Source organism: Ixodes scapularis, unplaced genomic scaffold (genome assembly GCF_016920785.2).
Source record: "Ixodes scapularis isolate PalLabHiFi unplaced genomic scaffold, ASM1692078v2 PGA_scaffold10__122_contigs__length_95168666, whole genome shotgun sequence".
Classification (NCBI taxonomy): domain Eukaryota; kingdom Metazoa; phylum Arthropoda; class Arachnida; order Ixodida; family Ixodidae; genus Ixodes; species Ixodes scapularis.
This window is the reverse complement of record NW_024609836.1, coordinates 75,579,848-75,595,266: the sequence shown is the minus strand read 5'-3', so window position 1 is coordinate 75,595,266 and position 15,419 is coordinate 75,579,848. Positions and strand designations below refer to the sequence as shown.

Here is a 15,419-nt window from a genome sequence, read left to right as displayed (position 1 = left end):
GGTTTCAGCTCACCCCACCACGCGCGCCCAGTCCCGTGCGACGCTCAGCTGCCCGTTTCCCGCCTAACCCACAGTCTTCTTCAGCTTCCCCACAACCCTTACACGTGTTGTGCATCAAACTGTTGAAGGTGAGGCTCAACGGTGTTGGGTAGGAATGTTTCTCATGTTACACAAGCTTGCTGACACTGGTGGGACCCATGTATACTCTTACGACACGCCACTGACCAAGAAACATCTTGGTCGACGCCGTGTGTACGTGCAGCATAAGCAGAACATTGCCTCAGAATCTCGGTTCTGTGACAACAACCCGGGCAGTCGCCTGCTGCTGGAAGCTCTCCGAACGCTGTCTTAACAACATGCAATTTGACGACACTGTGACAGTGTGTGTGTGGGCAAGGCGTGCGGAGTCCAGGACAAAACGGTGGCACTCATCATCCTCGGGACCTATCAGATAACCCAGCCACAGGACAACGGCCCGCACCATCAAAGGCCCCTGTGGTCGTTGATGCGTCGGGCTTTATAATGCTAAAAGGCCGAGAACAACAGGCACACGGCACTGCTACAAAGTCGATGGTGAGCTCTGGTGGCCGGTACAGGACTGCTGTATAGGACTACCAGAATAAGACTAGAGGGCTGATGAAGGCTCACATGGTCCCAGGCTTGTGTACAAAAGCATTTCGAGCTCCGCCCGTTCCAAAGGAAAAGAGCCGCAACATCATCATCGCCATCATTATCACCAAAGCCCGCGTGCTAATGGAGTCTGGTGTATATCCCTTACAAAAAATATCAGGGGGTTTCAGTTAAGTTTCTTATGTACTTTATAAGAATGCATTAAAAACTCAATTGCAACTCATTTAGATTGTTTTATAAGGGATGATCATATGCTTTCGTGATGCGGACATTTTCAGTTTGTCCGTGTCATGACGCCTCACCCGACACGCCTCGCTTGCAGCAGGGAAGAAAAAAAAAAAGAGTTCTAATATCCTCACTGCTTCGTTCCAACAAATTTTCACAAAGTGGTGGTCGAGCCTGTGGACGCCAATCTCACCTTCCGTTTTCATGCGTGGTTGAACCTGGGGAGATGAAACGACCCGCCGACTCCGAATGCCAGGCTTTCCCCGAACAAGCCGCATGACTTCAGGGAGTTTTAGTAGGTCGTTCCAGTAACTCCAATAACGTTAGCCAATACCCCCCTCTCCCCTCCTCCTCTCACCACCACCACCACCCCTCACGCGTTTCCGCTTGACCTATGTTGTTTTTGGCTATTGTTATCACAGTTGTCTGAACGATTTGCTGAAACTCTTTGTTATCGTTACACTTTCAATCTAACGTGCTCTTGGCCCCTCCATTTCAGCCGCATGAACCAGCCGAAGGTGCGTTCAAAACAACGGTGCCAGTGGACAAACGATTTTTTTTCCTTTTAGAAGAGTTCTTCACCTGGCTACTGATCACCGCACGTAGTACATTGGCGGCAGTTAACAGAAAGAAAAATATTCTTGCACCGTTCACGCCTGTGTGTGCGTGCGTGTGTGTATGTGGGAGGGGGGGGGGGGGGCAGGGTGCAGAAATGCATCTACTCTTTGATGTCTTTTCACAATTAGAGTTACCCTATTAGGGAGTTTTCGTACATCGTTCTTGTCGTCAACCAACCTCTCAGAAACCCGCTACGAGACCCAGAACTCTACAACCTAGAGGCTAGCGCTGCGCACGGCGTCTCCATTGCGGAGAGTGTAACGGAATAAGAAAAACGACCTACGAAAACCTACTATTATAACCGGTGCTAGGCTTTTCCAAAAGCGTTATGTCTGTGTTCCTCCTATACAGTTCCACACACCCGCCGCTAGACGCCATCTTTGTGTGGGAAAAGGTCAAGCACCACCCTGCAGCGAAGGCAGTTTCTTTCAAATTACAGGGTGTCACCCCAAAAAATGCACAGGGCTTTTTTCGTCACATACATAAACTACGCATGGCGGAACGCTCATTCTCCGTCCGCATAGAGCACAAGCGGTACGAACCAGACGCCAAATTTTCAAAACTAACCAATATCTTATATAAAAGTTAAAAGTTATTTTCTGAAATTTTCATTGGGAAATTTCAGAAAATGGAAATGAAAAAGGAAATGGGAAAAAAGGGCAGCCGACGGAGCTCTCGAAAACATGAAGCTGTTACGGAAAAATCACAAAAACGGGCCTCCTTTTCCGATTGAATATTTCAGAAAATCACTTAAAACTTTTTAATGCGATAACGGCTAGTTATTAAGTTTTGGCGTCTAGCTCAGGCGGCTAGTGCTAGATCTGAGCGGAAAATTAGCATTCGGCGATGCGTAGCTTATTTTCCCGGCAAAAAGAAACAAAAAAAGTATTGTATTTCGTTTCGCACACTATTGACTGATTTACCATCTTGTGTAAAGATTCCGCAGCAGAATTTGTCTCCACACGCCCCACCATACTAACAAAGTGCAAGATCTGTTTTAACGTTTTTTTATGTTTTTTTTTTTTTTTCTTCTAATGGAACCGAGTAATGAAGAACACGGGATGTCCGCTTTGTAAATCTGTATTAGAGGAAGTCTGTCGTCAGAAAATAATACAATATCGTCATTTCTCGATCTCTGGGGCCAGGTGTGCCTCGAGAGCAGAAGCAGCAGTAATGAGAGCAGTTAATCATTCAAACAGTACAGTAAGAGAGGGGCAGCCGGGGTGAACACACTCAATGAAAACGAAGAACGAAGGCACACCGCACTGGGTAGAAGAAGTACTGTTGTCAAATGCTAACGAGCTAATAAAAATCGTATCAAAATTAAAAAAAATAACAATAAAACAATAAAGAAACAGAGACTCTCATTGTTTTTGTGCATGTATTTCTCTTCTCTTTTTTTTTCTCCCAAAAAATTCGAGATTCCAAAAAATCCGGCTCCCACGTTCATATTTTATTATTACTTCGTCAGGTAAAAAAAAAAGGAAAAAAAAAACACGCTTTGCTGACAAAAAAAATAACGAACAAAACAAAACAACAAGGGTCCACGTAATGATAGTAATGAATGACAACTGAAACTGGGTTTACGAGCTTTGTCGCACTAAACACTCTATCGGAAGCAAAACGTAAAGTGAACGGAACGATCCAGAAAAAACAAAAACAAAAAGGGTAAAGGGAAACAGAGACGGGTCACACACAGCACAGGTATAGTACACATTGACGCTTCTGCCGTCTCTTTCGGTTTGACACGAAATAATAACATTAAGAATAATTATTATTACAAGAATAAGAATAGTGACAGCAGTAACAAGAGAGGAAAAGAAAAAAGAAAAAAACAGCCACGCACACGCCTGCCACGTGACCCTCGCTGACCAATAGGCGTCTTAGCGCAGACCAGCGTCGTCTGCTTTTCCTTCCCGTCGTCTGCTTTCCCTGGCAGACGTTGATTTCGCAACGTTTTGCGATTCACGTAGGTACAACAGTCACAATTATATCTTCTTCTTCAACGTTTTCACCACATCAAAGTACCAATAAAAGAAAAAAAAAACTGTCGTCCTATTTATATAGTTTCACCGGATAGTATGCCGAAGACACTCGATAACATCTTCGAGCGAGAGCTTTATGTCACAACAAAGAAGAAAAACAAAAACTTGAGGAGGGGAGACAAGGAAACAAAGAACATACTCCGTATATATAAAATAAGGACATCGAAATGTAAGGTAAGGCTAGGCGAGTTAGAGAAGAAGACATTAGGACACAGTACGCAGTGCACGAACACTCCCAGTTTTCCCCCAAAACATCGGTTGGTTGCTTATATATATATATGTATATATATATATTTACTTTCCGCACGAACGGAACCTTTGCAAATAACGTGGGAAGCCACCGATCACGTGATACCGCGCTTTGGACCAATCACGACGCTGCTCGCCACTTCTCGCGAGAACTCGAAGATTCCGTGCGGCGTAAGCGCGCCAAAACTTAAGAACACTCAGGGGGACTACTAGGAGATCGCAGAGACGGTTTCTCGAGTTGTCCAACTTAAAAAACGACGTTTAGAAATGATGATAAAAAAAAAAGAAAAAGAAGCAATGAGAAAGAAAAAAAATAGTGGGCAAGGACACGTGGGCGTTACGGATACTTATAGATCTTCGTATCTACACTACGGGGTTAAAATATATTTATGTCTTTCTCTCCCGCCCTCTTACACTGTCATATGTCTGTCTAGATATTTATAGAATATGCTCCGCCAACAGCCTGAAACACGATGTCTAAAAACTCGGTCGCGCACGCGATGATAGAGGTGATATAATAATTATATAATAACCGCTGAAAAAAATAAAAAAGAAGACAGAGAACGCACTTCAATGACAACAGTTGGCATGGGCAAATATACAAAACTCGCGCACACGCACGCACGCACACACTCGCGCATTCGCAGCATACACATAGTCGCACGTACACCGTTAGAACATTACGCTTACAAAGATCGAGAGCAAGTGTTTGTGAATGATTTTAGAAATGAATTGCCTGTTCTAGAGCGGCGCGTATTTCTTCTTTTCGCTTCCCCTCCCGCTTTCTTTTTACAAAAGAGACGATGTTGTTTGGTTTGGATGACTCATGCGGTTTGTTGGTTCTCGACGTGAAACATATGAGCACTGTACATGAGACTCTGCCGCGATACGCGGGCTCCGGTTGTGTAAATTTCGGTATTTATGACGTTGTTGTTTGCTTAATTTAAAGGGGAAAATATAAGATTTTTGGGGCTGGTTTGTGGTAGCGGTATGACCATGACAACCAAAATAGACAAAAAAGGATTTTTTTTTTTTTATGTGGTGTGCTTAAAGGTGAAGCGGTCGCTTAAGATGTGTGGTGTGCTTAAGATAAAACGGTCGCGATGATGCAAACGTGGCGCCATCCTTCGGCATATAACTGAACTAGCCGCTAAATAACGTTTCTCATTGTCTAGAGGAGAAAAAAAAAGGGCTTTTCATTTTGTTTTTCTGTCTGATTCTATTTCTAGGCGGCAGCAAAAAGCATCTGTATTTAATTGCTTTGAATTCGCCGCAAATTTGGTTGGATGTATCACGCGTATGTCCTTTTTCAGTAAGTTAATGGTGGATTAGCTCAAGATTCTGCTCTGATTGTCAAAATGTGGCAAGAAATTCAGAGCTTTCGACAATTTCAGGAGTAAACATTATGACTAGACACCTGATGTCATAGGCTAGTAACTGTTCTATCGTTTTGGTTCAATAAATTATTAGAAAAAATCGTGATTTCGCGTTGTTTCTTTTCTATTCTCCAAACTTTCGCATTCTAGCAGCGAACCATTTAAAGTCGGCTTCCACATCGACTGTCTTCAACAGTGTGTTCTTATGATATTTGCAAGCGAATGGCTTTTTGTCTGTTGTATTCCACACAAATCTTACACTGTAGTTGTGTTTCTAAGCGGCAGAGAGAGCCTTGATTATTAATAAGTTAAAACAAATAGGCATGTCAAGAAATCTCTACAATCTCACAGAAAGAGAAAAAAAAAACGTACACTCAGCAGGTGATTTAAAACAGCACTTGAATTTGAACTCGTACAGTTAAACCTACGTTCCAACCAAAAAAAAAAAAAAAAGAATCTAAAGCGACGTAGTAAATAATAATAAAAAAAAAAAACAAAGAATGCAGTATTGTATTCTCGATATTCGCTTCAGATACGTGCATTTAAACGAGGTATAAAGGAGATAGACGCCTTTCATTTCGTGAAATCGTAGTCGTGTTGTCGCTTGCCGATGTGTTGGGAGGGCACGGAGACATTGTTCCCCCATCCAAAAAAAGAAAAAGAAAAAGCAAAGAATTACGGTCGACGGCTGGTTAGCAAGGTAGCAGTGAAAAGCTCACAACACAGACGGACATTGAAGGAGGGGAAAGGGGAAAAGAAATGAGTGGAGGGAATGCGGTATTGCACGTTATTGTATAGCACGGCGCTTTTCCTATTGGCTGCTCTCACCGCGTTGCGTCATGAATACGTCATTTCCGGGAGACGGAGGAGGGGGAGGATCTCCAGCTCCTTACTTTCTTCTTTTTCCACCGTACTTCCGGTTTTCGAAAAAAAAAAAGCACTGTACAGTGAAGATGAATGAAAATGCGTAATGCCAAGAAACGCTAAGCCCACGCGCACTGCGTCTCTCGAAAATCAGGGAAAGTTGAGAAACTTGGTCTCTCACGTTGAATATAAAGAGAAAAAAGTAGAGAAAGGAGATAGAGCCAAGATAAAGTACTGTATCATGCGTAAAAGAAAACATAACTAAACTGAAGCGCAAACTAGAAACTGAAACTGGCGGCAAGATGGGTCCGTTCAGCGCAAAAGAGGAAAGTTAAAATAGTCGAAAAACCTGATTATTAATAGCGTAATTACCTATAAAAATATCGATTATTCTAATTATTTCCATGGTGTTCTTTCCCGCCGCATTTCAAAGTGCTACCCTGACATTTGAGGACATGTCGAACTGAAAATATAATTTTTAAAGCTTACATTAAAAAAAAAAAAAGGTAAAGCCTGAAGAAGAGAAAGCAATATAAAATTCCCAGCATTATTTATTAATGACGTAGGGCCCATGGATATAGATGCAGTTCTTAAGACTATCACATTTCTCCATACTCAAGACAGCAATTAGTCAGTGATTTACGAAAACCCATAATTTCCTAGACCAGAAATAACTAGATAAATTTAGATTCAAAAGAGGGCCACGACCCGTTCGACGTTAAGCCCGCTTTTTGTTTTTGTTTTCACGTTCTGTGGCATCAGAAATACACAGATATAACAGCTGTTGGTTTTAGATTTGAGAAAGTTGGAAATAGGTTCTTTTTTTCGGGTTAAGACGTTGTATTTGAGCTGAATGTCCTGACGAGATCGAGGGCGAAAACAACAACGGTCGAAATCGGGTGACACCTTCCTCGAATCTCGAGAAAGGCGCAGATGAAGTTCCTCCGGCACCAGATTTTCAGGCACTTTTGCGGAGAGCAAGATTCGCCTCAATTCTCGTCAAGTACCGTTCTTAACCCTTAAAGTGTCGGAGCCTATTCGTTTTCAAAACTTATATTTATCTAATCTGTTTTGCTTTCTTTAAACACCCAGTCACGTCTCTGGCGTAATTTATGGAAAAAGCGCATACGGAAGCAGTTTGATATAGTTAAGATGAAAATAACCTTGATGATAATTTGCTTGGTTTGGCAAGACATGTGCCGCGTTTTTTGTTTATAATAATTGTTGTTATTTTTTTCTTCCTTATGAAGCTTTCAATATTCGTGAGCACTTCCCTATTATAATTTTTGTTGGCTGGTAGACATCTTGCCAGGTACAGTTTAAAATCGAACACGCTTTCGCTTAGCGTGAATCTCTTACTTAAACTGTCGAGAGTTACATATGCCCCAGGCTCCGAACTTCTTTCCAACTTTCTGTAAGTCTTTGTGAAACAAGAGAAACAGGGATTATCTTTTGTTTTTACCTCACACAGGAGGAGTTTAAAACAAAAAATCTCTCGCTAGTCTGTTTTGCAGCCTTTCAAATCAGATAGGAAGAGTAGAGACAACTGAAGGGAGAGAGAGCGTGCTTCGAAGTGGGCATGGAGGTTGTCGAGAAGCAGAAGAAACAAAGCGTACTGCGAACAGAAGAAGGAAGAAGAAGACACAACAAGCGCGGTCGAACTCCGGGAGGGTGCGCAGCTCAAGCCCGCCGTCCACCGAGAACGCCACAGAACCCGCAGAGTCCGGCGCCCTCACTCGGACGAGGGCTGCGCGCGCCACAAGTCCAGGGCGCGGCAGCCCGAGGGCGGCGGCGACTTGGGCGACTCGAGCGCCATGTCCTTGGAGTCCGAGTCGACCGAGGGCGCGTTCTGGTTGACCACGCACTTGCGCATGTGCTTCTCCAGGGTGCTGGGCACCGAGAAGGGCATGTCGCAGAAGCGGCAGCGGTACACGTCCTTGCCCACGCGCCCGTGGGTCTTCATGTGGCGCGTCAGCTTGGAGCTCTGCGCGCAGGCGTAGCTGCACAGTTCGCACTTGTAGGGCTTCTCGCCCGTGTGCGAGCGCCGGTGCACCGTCAGGTTGCTGCAGTTCTTGAAGACCTTCCCGCAGTACTCGCACGTGTCGTTGCGCCGGTCCTTGGGCCGACCCAGCGCCGAGCCAATGAGCGCCAGGGCGTTGCTCGGCCCGGGCCGCGGGCTGAGGGCGCCCATCTTGAGGTCCCTGGCCCGGTCCAGGTCCGGCTGCAGGCCCAGGTAGAAGTCCCGGTGCGCCATGGAGGGCAGCCAGAGGCCCGGGAAGACCTCTCGCTCGCCCTGGTCCAGCCGGAGCCGCTTGGCCGAGTCGCCGCCGTCGAAGGCGCCCAGGAGGCTGCCGCCGAAGTCGAGCGGTTCGTGCGGGAGGGTCTTGCCGTCCGGGCCGTTCTCAGCCGTCGAGGCGTCGCTGCTGGGCGCCGCCGAACCGGGCCGCTCCTGCTTGACCCGCAGGCCTCCGCTCTCCTCGAGCGCCTGCCGGTACGCCTCGCTGTACTGCTGGATGTTCGTGAGGCCGATCTTCTCCATCACCTCGCCCAGCAGCGACTTGCGCTCGGCGGGGCCCGCCCGTACCGTCAGGTCCTCGGCCGTGTCGCCGCAGGGTGTCGTGGCGTCCTCGTCGTCCAGGTCCTCGTCCTCCTCCTCGAGGTCCTCTTCCTCTTCATCGTCCAGTTCCTCGTCGTCCTCCTCTTCGTCGCAGGACCCGGCGCCGTCGGACGCGGCGCACTCGTCGTCGCCGTTGGTGCGTGGCCCGTCCTCCGGCGTGGACCGTGACGACTCGACACTCGTGTTGTCCCCGGACGTGGGCGACTTGCGGTGCGTCTTCATGTGCCGCTTCAGCTTGCTCGCCTGCGTGCAGGCGTGGTTGCAGATGTGGCAGCGGTACGGCTTCTCGCCGGTGTGCGACCGCCGATGCACGATCAGGTTGCTCTGGAACCGGAAGGACTTGCCGCAGTACTCGCACGACTTGAGCTGCGGAGACGATGGCCGCGACGACGGCCCGCCCTCGGACGAGGTCGCCCTGGCCGTCGTCGCGGCGGCCGGCGTCGTCGGAGGCGCCGCGCCGGCGAACGCCGGCGGCGTCAGCTTTCGTGGCGACGTGGGCGCGGTGCCGCCTCCGTAGCTGCCCCCCGTGGACGTGGCCGCGGGGGGACTGCTGGCGCCCGCCAGTTGCCGGAGCCGCTGCGAGTAGAAGTCCAGCTGCGGTTCCAGGGAAAGCCCGAAGGGCTGCGGACTCTGTCGCGTCGCCGACGTCTTGAAGCCGTCCACGGACGACGCCGTCGCCGCCGCTGGTTGGGACGACGACGTCGTCAACGTTGCCGACGGGGGCTGGGATACCGTCGCCTGCGTCGCGGGCTGGCCAAGCCGGAGCTGCTCGCTCAGGAGGTCGCCCACTCGGAAGTCGTGACTAGAGGCCCTGCCGAAGAGACCGGGCCCGAACTGGCGCTCGGAGAGCGGCATGCGCAGCAGCTGCAGCGCGTGGTGCGCCGCCGGGTCCACGATGCCCGGGAGGGGCACCGCGGGGTTTGAGGACGTCACCGCTGACGCCGCCGTCGCCGACGCCACCGGCGACTCGCTCGGTATAGGGGTGGACGTCCGGGTGGCGGCGCAGTTCGTGGAGGCCGCCGGGACCGAGGCTGGGTTCGGAGCCGGGACAGTGGACACCACGGGAGCGGCCGCCACCGGCTGGGGCGGCTGGGGCGGCTGGGGCGTCGGCCTTCGGACGGGGGGCAGGGGACCGGCCACGGGGAAGAGGGCCGCCGGCGAGATGTTGGCGTCCGCGTAGATCTTGAGCCCGTGCAGGTTCTGCGCGTGCTGGATCAGGAGCCATGCCGAGCAGAAGCTGTGCTTGCACGTGAAGCAGGTGTAGTTGTTGGGCTCTGCGAGAACGGGACCAAGGGAGGTTGTTACGCTGAGATCAGAAACGACGATCGTGCGAACTAATCTTGAAACCAATACCAGACTTCTGTTCTGTGTTTACTGAGGAAACTTTATGAGAACCTCCGAATCACTTTAATGTGCCGTCTTTTATCGCTCAAGAATCCGCAGAGTGAGGCAACATAAGCTAACTTATCAGCGGAGCACCGGAAGGAACAGTAAAAATTTCGCCTAGAGCTTAATACGCCGGTTCCTTCATATTCTGTTTTTAAAGGAACGACAACCAATATGGACAACGAAGCACTTTTCGCGGGAGAAAACGTTATCTTTCAGATGGCTCGCTTAATTTCACTGCGTTGGAAATATACATATTTTTTGTTATTTTTGTTGTGTTCTTGTGTTTCATTTGTATATATACTGTGAGTTCCTTGTAAGAGCTGCGCCGCTCTGAAACCTGTATGAAGTGCGTGACCTGGGTCAGGTGTTTTAATACACCTTTTGTTCCTGCCACCCCAAAATAAATTGGCAAATACAATACAATACAACACAATTGTGAGCCGCCATTTACTTAAGTAAACAAGCATAATCACGTAGCCGAAGCTTCAAGACATGTCGGTACCTGTAACAGAAACGTTGTGTGGCTTAAGAAAGAAATAAACCGCCGGGAGTGAGGTTGAAACAAATCGCCTTGACATTAGTGTGGCGGTAGTATAGGCACGAAAAAGGCGTCCGTTGCCGACTTGGATATCGCTTTGCCTGTTGGTCAATCGTTTGATTGGTGTCACGTGGCATCCTGAAAACCCGCATGTCATTTGATGCTTCATTTAGCTTTGGCCGCGTGAGCAGCAGCATACCTAACTATGGGGCTTAGCACGCGTGTAACGCTAGGAGTTGACACGTGCGGCTATCCTTTTGCGCCTCCGTGCGCCTCCCGTAAACTGTACGGCGTGATTAGCGCAAACTCCAGATTGACGTCATTTTCAGCCTTTTGGGTATTGCCACACTCGCCCGCTCTGCAAAGAAATGTTAATTTCAGTGCAATGCAGACGACTGCTGCAACCCGTAAACCAACCCGGCCGACCACACAACACTCACGCGCGAATTCCTTAAACTATAGGCGAATGTTGCTCTTTCCAGAACATTCTTTAGATACAATTCGGCGGAGTCATGCGAACGAAATGGCACACCGAAAACCCCAAGCAGAATTACGCGTAACCTACGAAGCCCCCAACACCATCTCCTCCGCCGAATACTTCGCACTTCAAGTCTATATAAGGTTCGCGACCCCTTCTCCCCTTTCCCTCTCCTTCCTTCCGCCGCAGTTCCTTAGCGACATCGATCACTTAATGGTGATAAATTAACTGCGCTCGAACGGCTAATAATTGCTTTCCGATGTCGTCCGCGAATACCGCGTAGTCGTCTCACTCGAGGAGCGGGCGGCGCGTACCATACCAACGAGACAATTAGCGATTACGACAAACCAGTGAACGCGATATATACCCACACGAAGCGGCGGCGGCGGCGGCAGCGACGGTGGCGGCATGCATAGTGAGCGAGCGAGCGAGCCAAGTTGGAGGTCTCCTTTTGGGTAATTAATCCCGCGCAATGAGCGAAGCCGCTGGTCAGGCTTGATGGTCGGATTCCCGGAAAGTGGCTTTAAGGACTTCACCCATTCATCCATCACGGACACGTCGAGATATACGCGATGCCCCCGTGTTTCCCCCTTTCTTGCGAAGGGAGAGGCTGCCGGAACTAAGGCGAGGACGTTCCGGGGTCCTTTTACGTGACGGGACGACTTTAAACGGAGCTGGTTGGCTTTATAAGTGGACCGGCTGCCACGGCTGAGTTCGCTGTTGCTGAGCGTGCCTTCTGGCGGCGAGCTTTCAGAACGCTTCCGTATGCCATAAGCCCAACTAAGATTGTCTTTGCTAGCAGACGATAAGTGAGAGCGCGTTCTGGGTAAGCGCGGTGAACGACGCGCAAATGCAAAGCGTCCAATCGATAGTATTTCTACACGTTTGCGTGCAAGACCATGGGACGAGGTCATCAGGCTACTGGTGTTTGCAGGCTGTAGATTCTCCGATGGTTGTGCCACATTACAGACAACTTTTCTCGTCTTTCTTTTTTTGATGGGCACAGAAATATAAGAAGTAATGATGATGATTATTGCGATGGTGATCACAGTCGAGCCTGCATGGATGGATGGATGCTAAAGGTTGTAGCATTTTTAACGGGTGGTAGCTTGCGCCACCTGGCCTAGAAACTCAAGGCCAAAGGTAGGATCTTCCCCTCGCCGTAGTAAGCCAATTTGTTTCTTTTTTGCAATTTTGTAAATATCACCGGATATCACCAGGATAACCTCTGGGGGATAGGTAAAAAAAAAAAAAAAACTAAAAACATCACCCCCCACCTTTTCCCTCTGGATTCGCCAATTTTCATCTGGTCAAACAGCTGGTCAAACGGCGTTAGTGATGCCGTTTTCCCACAAACGGTGGCCAAACTAGCATGTGAAGCGCTTCCACTTACAAGCTCGTTTACGATGCAAGTCGAGTAGATTAGCAAAACAAAGCAAAAGAGTCCGAAGAGTGAAAGGTAAGCAACAGTGAATGAAATCTTAAAATATCGTAACTGCGTGCATTTAGTCGATTCCAGCCTCCAAACGATCGCGGTGTCGTCACCACGAACGCCCCTAAGCAGGGATGTACTTTGTTTTCAATTACATATTGGGGAATGTGTTTGTCAACTGTATTTAAATACTGAAGTTTAGTATTTCAAATGCATGTATTTCTGAAACAGCCGCATATACAATTTTGGGAACTGAAGGAATTAATGGGATGAGTATAATTACTGCTTGGGTGATTTAAATTGTTCTTTTTTGAAAACACGTCGAATTGACAACATGTTGTTTAAAAAGGCTTTGATGCACCAGCTCCGCCTTCTAAATTTTTCTTACATTGAATACATCGTTGTTCCTTACATTGTGTCCGCCTACGAAGTTATGACATACAGACTTTATATTTAGAGCGGCAACGTTATTTATAAGCACTTGATTCTTAGCATATATAAGCTCCGCTCTTTATACGGTATGGTATCTTTACCTGGGTTAAATTTAGGTCTAAAATGTCAACCTTTGAGAACAAAATGTATTTGAGAAAGTATATGAAACTGCTCAAACGCGCTCACTGTTTATCTTGTATTTAAATACTTTTCTTAAAAGTGCATTTGAATTTGTGATTAAATGCATTTCGTCGAAGTATTTTGTTTTTAGATTTAAATACACTTTCAGGAGTATTTTGCCCATCCGCAACGTACCGATTTGCGCCGTCTAATGAATATAAAAACACGTTCCTGATCATTTTTTTAAAATGACACATATTATTGCGCAGAGCGTCTCAGATATGCCTATCACTGCCCCGTGAAGAACTGGAGAAACACTGGCGAGTCTTAGAATAACGTACACCAAAGATTCCGAAACGCAAGTTCGTTCACTTTTTGCACAGGGGTTGCAAAGATGTCAGAACGCAAAACTCTCCTTGGCCGATCAAAAAAAAAAAAGAATGTGGGTAGACGTTGAGGCATCTAGCATCGAGGTCTACCCACTATTCTTTCCATCATCCAATCAGAGCTCAGCGTCGTTCTGACGTCATCACAACTCCCGCACAGAGAAGCGGACCACTTTCTCTCCGCATAGCGTCGCCGCCGTCGTCGCCGTCCCCACGAGGAAGTCCGAACCCCTGTTTGGGCTCTGCGCGCGCACACTGGCGACGGCGCTATTTCTTAGCGTACGCTATCTCTAAAGCTCCGTTCTAATACCGTATCCGGAAACGGATGACGCAATCTGGGATGGAAAATAGCTGGTTCAGACTCGCGTCGTTCGTAGAGTCATTAGAGAGTTTTAATAGATCGTTCCGATACCTCCGATGGCCCCGATAACGATACTATGCAAGCGCAAGGGAGGCGGTGGCGGAGTATCGGGTATCGTTATCGGAGTCATGGGAACGATCTTCTAAAACTCTCTTATTGGGTCAATGCCGGCGAGAGTGGCGACGGTCCGGTTCGGGAAAAAAACAAAACAAAAAAACTAGCGAGAGGGATCATGCCGAAGTGGCCGAAGCTCATCGCTGCTGTTAGGCGGGCAAAGTGATTTTTGAAGGAGCCAGCTGGCGGAAGAGAGTTTTTAATAGAACGGGTGTCGTTCTCCCTCCCGCTTGTTCGTTGTCGACTTAATTCGTCGAGACTGCGCCCAACCAACATGGAATGAAAGTCTATACAGTCTCTGCATACACGCGTTTTTCTTCCTCGTATACGACGGTCCTCTCTCATTGGTCGTGCAGAAACGGTCTGCATACATGTTTCAAGCGCACGCATGTGTGAAGCAAACGCGCTTCATTCGAAGATGCTTCAGGTATATTCGCACATAACTCTTGTCATCGTGTCGGCGGGGGACACCCTGTCTTTTGTACAGGATGCACGACGAGCAGTGTGTGACGGCGGATATCTGAGTGACTCGACCCTACTAAATCTACAAAGACGAAACAAAAAAGACAAAAAAAAACACCACCCGCGGACACGTGAAATACATCTCGTCGTTAGTTGTTTCTGCGTTTGGGCGTCGGCCAAAAACTCGCCCGACAAAACGATATTTGTGCGGAGAACTATTGGCGTATTCGGGATGAACGTCTGTAAGCGCGGCCGCGTGAACAATCGCTGTCCGCTTACGTGTGTTCTTTCCATAACGGGCGTAGTCATACCGTTCTATAGTCTCCAGGAGTTGGTAAGCCGGTCTATACTCGTATCCACCCCAAAAAACTGTAGCAAAGGAAGAAAAAAAAAAAGTTATGCTTTTTGCGGATTGCTGTAAAGTTATTTCTTTCTGTGCTAAGATACATGTAGGTGCATATTAGATTAACCTATGTTATTTTGATTAAGACGTTCACTTTTACGAAGTCCAGATCATCGCTTCTTTCATTCACAACCAAATCCTGCGTCAACTACTTCGCACAGCGCATAAATATTGCGCAAACCGCCTTTTTTTTTCTCGATGTGACAACGAGTACAGTTGGTGAGCAAAAGACACGATGAAAAACAGTGCACAGAACGAAACGGCCGAGAAGAGAAAACACAAAGACACATTGTGCGTACCGTTGCTCATCGTATTTTTCTATCGGGCCTTGCCAACACCTCCGGGACGAGAAAGCCGCATAGATGTAAGTTGACGGCCTTGTTGTTTAAAGGTCTTAAAGACAGTTGGTGCGAAAGACGAGAACGCGAAGCCTGGACGGAACAAGCGCTGGTCATGTCCAGTCTTCTACCCGTCTTTCTCGTTCGCGCTGCCTTTTAGAAGCCGTATTATTCTTCGTTTCACCTTATGTCCGAGCGCGGCCGATGTTATGAACCGAAGGGCCGATCAAACAGCGTAAAAAACTCAACGTCATAGCTTGATCTCTACGCTTGATAGGACTAGCCGGCGGAGGAGCACGCACAGATAGGCGGCGAATACCAGCTGGTCCTTTCAACTGCAGA

General features: G+C 47.9%; 1 protein-coding gene across 1 annotated transcript in view; it reads right to left on the bottom strand.

The window, feature by feature from the left end:
• Positions 1-2,537: 2,537 nt before the first annotated feature.
• LOC8023898 (B-cell lymphoma/leukemia 11B) overlaps positions 2,538-15,419 on the bottom strand; it is a gene marked incomplete in the record, with an annotated part of 457,140 nt that continues 444,258 nt past the window's right edge. Inside the window, 1 exon segment of the mRNA XM_042288688.1 lies at positions 2,538-9,898. Coding sequence (XP_042144622.1) covers positions 7,740-9,898 — 2,159 coding nt within the window.